The 8,164-nt window shown below is 41.8% G+C and overlaps 1 protein-coding gene across 1 annotated transcript; it reads right to left on the bottom strand.

The window, feature by feature from the left end:
* Positions 1–1,119: 1,119 nt before the first annotated feature.
* Positions 1,120–2,046, bottom strand: Or7c74 (olfactory receptor family 7 subfamily C member 74). The gene has a single exon (XM_087655317.1). It carries the CDS (start codon positions 2,017–2,019, stop codon positions 1,120–1,122), a length of 900 nt encoding a protein of 299 aa, XP_087511443.1. The 5' UTR covers positions 2,020–2,046.
* Between the last annotated feature and the right edge of the window lie 6,118 nt (positions 2,047–8,164).

Here is an 8,164-nt window from a genome sequence, read left to right as displayed (position 1 = left end):
CCTGGAAATGGCCCCCGAGGTTTAGTGCTCTGGACCCTATTTCTTCCTGTCCACACATGTCTTTAATGGCGTGACCTCTAATTTGTAGACTAAGTCCTCACAAATGCATGATGCTGGAGCATCATCCTGATGCCCAGGATGAGAGAGAGAGGAGAGAGAGAGAGAGAGAGAGAGAGAGAGAGAGAGAGAGAGAGAGAGAGAGAGAGAGAGAGACTGGGTCAAGCATGGACTTTGGAAACCTCAATCCCCAGACATACTTTCTTCAATAAGGCCATACCTTCTAATCATTTTAATACTACCAAAGAGTTCTACTTCTTGGTAACAAAGTATTCAAATATATCAGTTGCTGGTAACAACTTTTATTGAGACTCACTTGTATTATGCTGCTTGTGGTGACATATACTTGTAATTTCAGCACTCACGAGGCTGAGGCAGGAGGATCGTAAGTTTGAGGCCAACCTCAGCTATATAGTAAGTGCCAGGAATCTCCAAGATCTTGCTTCAGAAAATGGAAACAACAAAGACCAACGCCTAAAACCTATGTTTATAAATAGTTTTCTGGTTCCTTTTTAAAAGATCTCAAACATAGCAGCAATGCCTTTCCCGAGGACACAGCACTCATTAGTTTAAGATGTGACTGTCAAGCATGATGGCACCTTAGGCTCTGGGATGGGTAGAGTCTCAAGTTTCATGAACAATGTTCCTAGTTGCAGTGTCCCCATCTGGTCAATAAAATGCTTCTTGTTTTTGGTAAAGACAATTAGCAATTAGCAAACATGTTCTTCCTCTAAACCCAGCACTGAAAAATCTTCCTGACATTCACTGAGCTCAGATTCAGATACCGTTATTACTAAAGGCATTATGTAATGCTGAATAATGCCTTCTTTGTCTGTTTGTCTTACATAGTTTCTGTCTTGAAGTCTCATAGGAATCTCCATCCCCTCCTTTTCTCTTGGCCATAACTCTGTGCTCGATTCATAAGTCCTAGTCCAGTCCTGTCATGCCAGGCATTCTCCACTGGTCAAACCTATTTGAGATGCTGAGCATCCATTTTTGCATTGAATGTGAATTCTTCAAAAATTGTAATAAAAGACCTGGGCTTTGATTGTGAAGTGTCATTTACAGATTATAGTATTTCCCCAAGCCAAACAGTTTCCACAAAGCTCCCTTCATGTCTTTGTTCCTCAAGCTGTAGATAAAAGGGTTGAGCATGGGGGTGACCATTGTATAAACAATGGATGCCACTATTCCAGTGTCTGCAGAGTAGGAGGATGATGGCTGGAAATACACTAGAAAGAGCGTTCCGTAGAACAGAATGACCACTGTCAGATGTGAGCCACAAGTAGAGAAGACTTTATGCTTTCCTCCAGAAGAGGGGATCCTGAGGATGGTGTGCATGATATGGGCATAAGAGACTAGGACACAAGTGAGAGGGACCACACCTGATAGGGCAGCTTCAGCAAACATCATGAGCTGAAAGGTATGGGTATCTGAGCAGGCAAGCTTGAGGAGTGGGAGAAGATCACAGAAAAAGTGAGGAATGGAATGGGAGGCACAGAAGGAGACTTGAGCCATTTGGAGTGTGAGTGAGAAGGCCAGGAGGTTGGAGCAGAGCCAGGTTGTGGCCACCAGCAACAGGCATCTTTGGGGACACATGATAGTGGTGTAGTGTAGAGGAAGGCAGATGGCTACATAGCGATCATAGGCCATCACAGCCAATTGAAAGCCATCAAGCAAGGTCAGTGCCATGAAGAAATACATCTGCAGAAGGCATCCAGTGTGGGAGATGGTTTGGTGCTGGGTTTGGATGTTGCTCAGCACTTTGGGGACAATGGTGCAGGTGAAGCAGGTATCAATGAAGGACAGGTTGGCTAAGAAGAAGTACATGGGTGTATGAAGATGCTGGTCAGAGACAATGACCAGGATGATGAACAGATTCCCCAACAGGGTGACCAGGTACATTCCCAAGAAGAGTGTGAATAGCACAGGCTGCTGCTCTGGATGCTCAGAGAATCCCATAAGGAGAAAGTCAGAGATGATGGTTTGGTTTCTAGTTTCCTTCTAAGGCAGATAAATTAGCAAGGAGTTAGTACACTGGAATTTTAAGAAGGTCAGAGATTCCGAAGACTTGTAGAGTCCCTTCCTTCTTATAGAGGTCAATTGCCAATGACTACTGCTTATAACTTCAATTTGTAAATTTGTATAACTATTAGGAGCATCTGGTCAAGATGTCATTTGGCTTTTCCACCACTATACTACAGCAAGTTCTCCTTAAAGATTGAATGAGTCTGAACTGGAATTTTCTCATATTCTCTCTCTCTCTCTCTCTCTCTCTCTCTCTCTCTTCTACCTGCTTGCATGCATGTGTATCACATGCATGCCCAGTGCCCACAGAAGTCAGAAAAGGACATTGGATGGCCAGGAACTTGAGTAATAGACAGTTGGTAGTTCAGTTGAGAGCCACACTGTGAGTGCTGGGGACTGAATGAGGTCCTTTGCAATAGCATCATCCAGTGTCCTTAACTGCTGAGTTGCCACTCTAGCCTCTAAACTAGAATTTATACCTTCTCAATCTTGTTTCTTTTGTAAAGAAACAGTCCTTTTATAAGATTACAACCTTAGTTCCTTAGGTTACGATTCATTTGATGCAATTTATTTCTAAAATTTAGTCAACAGAACTTAAAGTGCTTTTTCTTTCTCCCACCCTCAGACCCCTCCCTCTGTCTCTTCTCACCACTTCTTTTTTCTGTATGTATTTTTAAGGAAGACTGAAAGAGAACAATTTCTTCACAGAGATGATAGTTGGGACTAGATGTGTGGACACACGTAGCCCCTTTGAGAGATGCTAGCTGGGACTTAGACATGCTGGCAATGCTTAGCCCCTTTGTGTCTGAACACCACATTGTGAGCTAATGCAGCTGTGAACCTGAAAATCACATCATCATCAGGATGCATCATTTTCACTTCATCCTTAATGTAATCACCAACATCTTTTATTCTAGGATACGGACTACCTAGATTCAGAAAGCCATCCTCTCTGCAATCCTCATTCTCAGGACAACTTCCTTGGCTGTTTTACTCTCTGAATCTCTATTTTCACTTGCATGCCTGACTTCTCCATTGTATATTTTTATTACAGAGCCAGCACCTATGAAAAGCTCTCAGTTTGCCTGTCCATCCATCTCTGTCTCTCTATGTCTCTCTCTGTCTGTCTCTGTCTCTGTCTGTCTCTGTCTCTGTCTCTCTGTCTCTGTCTCTCTGTCTCTGTCTCTGTCTCTCTCTGTCTCTCTCTGTCTCTCTGTCTCTGTCTCTCTCTCTCTCTCTCTCTCTCTCTCTCTCTCTCTCTCTCTCTCTTTCTCTCTGATATCCACGATTAGTAGTAACTGGTTTGATGGGAGCCTGGGACACAATGTAATGGGAAACATCAGCTCATTGGTTTCTAGTTCTGTTCCATACGGATTTGTAAGTTGGGGAACTATTTACTCATTTTTAATTTTGCTTTTCTGACCCACAAAATAAAGATAAAAACCTTACCTGAGAAGTCTGTTGAGAAGCCCAAATACTTGGATCATCTGAAGTTTCTTCATGAACCATAGGGTATAACCTATAGGAGAAATTTCAGGATTTCTGTTTAACAGTGTGGAGGGACAAACGAAGTGACCATTCTGTGACAGCTGGTGCTAATTTCATGCACATTTAGTTTCTTGCAGTGTAACAGAATTTCCCTACTCTTTCCTCTCCTTTCTCCTCAGATGTTCAGAACATCATTTAACATTATGACTTCATTGTAAAAATATGCTTAAGTGGGATAATAATGTATAATCATAGATTATTATGACAATTAAATTTTATAATGACTTTAAATAATTTAAAGTAAATCTAGCACACAGGAAATACTCAGTAAAATATTATTGAAATAAATCATAATTTTAATAAAAGAAGGTATTTAATTTTATTGTATTTTTATTGCCTGAATGTTGGACTTGTAGGTAGTAAAGTACCAATATTAAGTGAGAATTATTGGCATCACTGAAATTATGCCCTCCTCGTTGAGTAGTTGTGAGTCTCAGAAGAATCCATGGAAAAGCATTCAGTTTTTGGCATATGATTAGCACACACCAACTTGTCAAGTAACTTAATTGTCATGGTTCACATAGTATACATCACTAGCAAATGATATAAGTTTCAGTTATTTGCCAGTTAAATGCTGAACCAAGAAGGAACTTATGAATATCAAGTATTTTGACTATTATAAATTAAGTTGAAGACTGAGGAGTGTCATATTATGCTAGATCCCTCATATGTTGAGCATAAGAGCTGGAAAATGGTGGCCAAAAAGGAAGAAGGGCAAAAAGAGAAGAGGTGTTTATGCACACTGTGTGTATCGATGAAGACATGTTTCATGAGTCATAGGTAGATTATGTCCCCACCCTCCACTATTTCCCAGTCTTACCTGGAGATCTGACCAGTCACACATCGTGCCATTCCCACCAAGGTAGTTGAATTCACTGCCTCATTGCCACTCCAAAAAACATGACTGTAGTCACAGTGTTTGTCTTGTTTGTAGATGCAGTGCAGACTGAAGTCTCAGGTCTTTAATGGCCCCTCAGGCCTAAGAAGCAAGAAGAGGTTGTGATTTTCATATGCAGTGTCTCCTGGGGCCCAGTCCCAGACTTGCCAGTTAGACAAGATAGGGCAGTCATCCAATGACCAGCTGTCTCCTCTGGATTACAGTCCCATGAGTCCCATCCATATTACTAATAACTCCATTCAGAGTGACCGGGGCTACAATGCACAGGGCTTTCGTGCTTATTGTTCTCCTGGGCTTCAAGCTGATATCATCATTGCCATTATCTTTTATGCTGAGCAGTGTCTTCCTTGTAATGGAGGCCTGATTTCTATTAAGAGTTGAGTCCTCATGCATGAAGTAGTCATGCTCCAGAAAATAACAAGTGAATAATAAAACTGATTAAGAATCTCAAATATTGGCGGATCCCGGCCCGCAGCAGCTCTCTGCTCCCAGACCCGGTGAGAGAGAGACCCAACCGCCTGGTCAGGTGGGCACTCCTGAGGCTGCAGAGCGGAAGAGACCACCAACACTGCTCACCCCTGCCCACATCCCTGGCCCAAGAGGAAACTGTATAAGGCCTCTGGGCTCCCGTGGGGGAGGGCCCAGGAGCGGCAGGACCCCTGCCAGAGACACCGCCGGACCCTGAAGGAAACAGACCGGATAAACAGTTCTCTGCACCCAAATCCCGTGGGAGGGAGAGCTAAACCTTCAGAGAGGCAGACAAGCCTGGGAAACCAGAAGAGACTGCTCCCTGCACACACATCTCGGACGCCAGAGGAAAAAGCCAAAGACCATCTGGAACCCTGGTGCACTGAAGGTCCCGGAAGGGGCGGCACAGGTCTTCCTGGTTGCTGCCGCAGCAGAGAGCCCCTGGGCAGCACCCCACGAGCAAACCTGAGCCTCGGGACCACAGGTAAGACCAAATTTTCTGCTGCAAGAAAGCTGCCTGGTGAACTCAAGACACAGGCCCACAGGAACAGCTGAAGACCTGTAGAGAGGAAAAACTACACACCCGAAAGCAGAACACTCTGTCCCCATAACTGACTGAAAGAGAGGAAAACAGGTCTACAGCACTCCTGACACACAGGCTTATAGGACAGTCTAGCCACTGTCAGAAATAGCAGAACAAAGTAACACTAGAGATAATCTGATGGCGAGAGGCAAGCGCAGGAACCCAAGCAACAGAAACCAAGACTACATGCCATCATCAGAGCCCAATTCTCCCACCAAAACAAACATGGAATATCCAAACACACCAGAAAAGCAAGATCTAGTTTCAAAATCATATTTGATCATGATGCTGGAGGACTTCAAGAAAGACATGAACACACTTAGGGAAGCACAGAAAAACATTAATAAACAAGTAAAAGCCTACAGAGAGGAATCGCAAAAATCCCTGAAAGAATTCCAGGAAAACACAATCAAACAGTTGAAGGAATTAAAAATGGAAATAGAAGCAATCAAGAAAGAACACATGGAAACAACCCTGGATATAGAAAACCAAAAGAAGAGACAAGGAGCTGTAGATACAAACTTCACCAACAGAATACAAGAGATGGAAGAGAGAATCTCAGGAGCAGAAGATTCCATAGAAATCATTGACTCAACTGTCAAAGATAATGTAAAGCGGAAAAAGCTACTGGTCCAAAACATACAGGAAATCCAGGACTCAATGAGAAGATCAAACCTAAGGATAATAGGTATAGAAGAGAGTGAAGACTCCCAGCTCAAAGGACCAGTAAATATCTTCAACAAAATCATAGAAGAAAACTTCCCTAACCTAAAAAAAGAGATACCCATAGACATACAAGAAGCCTACAGACTCCAAATAGATTGGACCAGAAAAGAAACACCTCCCGTCACATAATTGTCAAAACACCAAACGCACAAAATAAAGAAAGAATATTAAAAGCAGTAAGGGAAAAAGGTCAAGTAACATATAAAGGGAGACCTATCAGAATCACACCAGACTTCTCGCCAGAAACTATGAAGGCCAGAAGATCCTGGACTGATGTTATACAGACCCTAAGAGAACACAAATGCCAGCCCAGGTTACTGTATCCAGCAAAACTCTCAATTAACATTGATGGAGAAACCAAGATATTCCATGACAAAACCAAATTTACACAATATCTTTCTACAAATCCAGCACTGCAAAGGATAATAAATGGTAAAGCCCAACATAAGGAGGCAAGCTATACCCTAGAAGAAGCAAGAAACTAATCGTCTTGGCAACAAAACAAAGAGAATGAAAGCACAGAAACATAACCTCACATCCAAATATGAATATAACGGGAAGCAATAATCACTATTCCTTAATATCTCTCAATATCAATGGCCTCAACTCCCCAATAAAAAGACATAGATTAACAAACTGGATACGCAACGAGGACCCTGCATTCTGCTGCCTACAGGAAACACACCTCAGAGACAAAGACAGACACTACCTCAGAGTGAAAGGCTGGAAAACAACTTTCCAAGCAAATGGTCAGAAGAAGCAAGCTGGAGTACCCATTCTAATATCAAATAAAATCAATTTCCAGCTAAAAGTCATCAAAAAAGATAAGGAAGGACACTTCATATTCATCAAAGGAAAAATCAACCAAGATGAACTCTCAATCCTAAATATCTATGCCCCAAATACAAGGGCACCTACATACGTAAAAGAAACCTTGCTAAAGCTCAAAACACACATTGCACCTCACACAATAATAGTGGGAGATTTCAACACCCCACTCTCATCAATGGACAGATCATGGAAACAGAAATTAAACAGTGATGTAGACAGACTAAGAGAAGTCATGAGCCAAATGGACTTAACGGATATTTATAGAACATTCTATCCTAAAGCAAAAGGATATACCTTCTTCTCAGCTCCTCATGGTACTTTCTCCAAAATTGACCATATAATTGGTCAAAAAACGGGCCTCAACAGGTACAGAAAGATAGAAATAATCCCATGCGTGCTATCGGACTACCACGGCCTAAAACTGGTCTTCAATAACAATAAGGGAAGAATGCCCACATATACGTGGAAATTGAACAATGCTCTACTCAATGATAACCTGGTCAAGGAAGAAATAAAGAAAGAAATTAAAAACTTTTTAGAATTTAATGAAAATGAAGATACAACATACTCAAACTTATGGGACACAATGAAAGCTGTGCTAAGAGGAAAACTCATAGCGCTGAGTGCCTGCAGAAAGAAACAGGAAAGAGCATATGTCAGCAGCTTGACAGCACACCTAAAAGCTCTAGAACAAAAAGAAGCAAATACACCCAGGAGGAGTAGAAGGCAGGAAATAATCAAACTCAGAGCTGAAATCAACCAAGTAGAAACAAAAAGGACCATAGAAAGAATCAACAGAACCAAAAGTTGGTTCTTTGAGAAAATCAACAAGATAGATAAACCCTTAGCCAGACTAACGAGAGGACACAGAGAGTGTGTCCAAATTAACAAAATCAGAAATGAAAAGGGAGACATAACTACAGATTCGGAGGAAATTCAAAAAATCATCAGATCTTACTATAAAAACCTATATTCAACAAAATTTGAAAATCTTCAGGAAATGGACAATTTCCTAGACAGATACC

Source organism: Rattus norvegicus, chromosome 3 (assembly GCF_021556685.1).
Source record: "Rattus norvegicus strain SHRSP/BbbUtx chromosome 3, alternate assembly SHRSP_T2T, whole genome shotgun sequence".
In the NCBI taxonomy this organism is placed as follows: Eukaryota; Metazoa; Chordata; class Mammalia; order Rodentia; family Muridae; genus Rattus; species Rattus norvegicus.
Note: the sequence above shows the minus strand (reverse complement) of the source record. Positions and strands in the feature narration are given on the sequence as shown.

Coding starts and splice junctions, on each gene's coding strand:
- Or7c74 (XM_087655317.1), bottom strand. CDS start 2,019: ATGGGATTCTCTGAGCATCCAGAGCAGCAGCCTGTGCTATTCACACTC.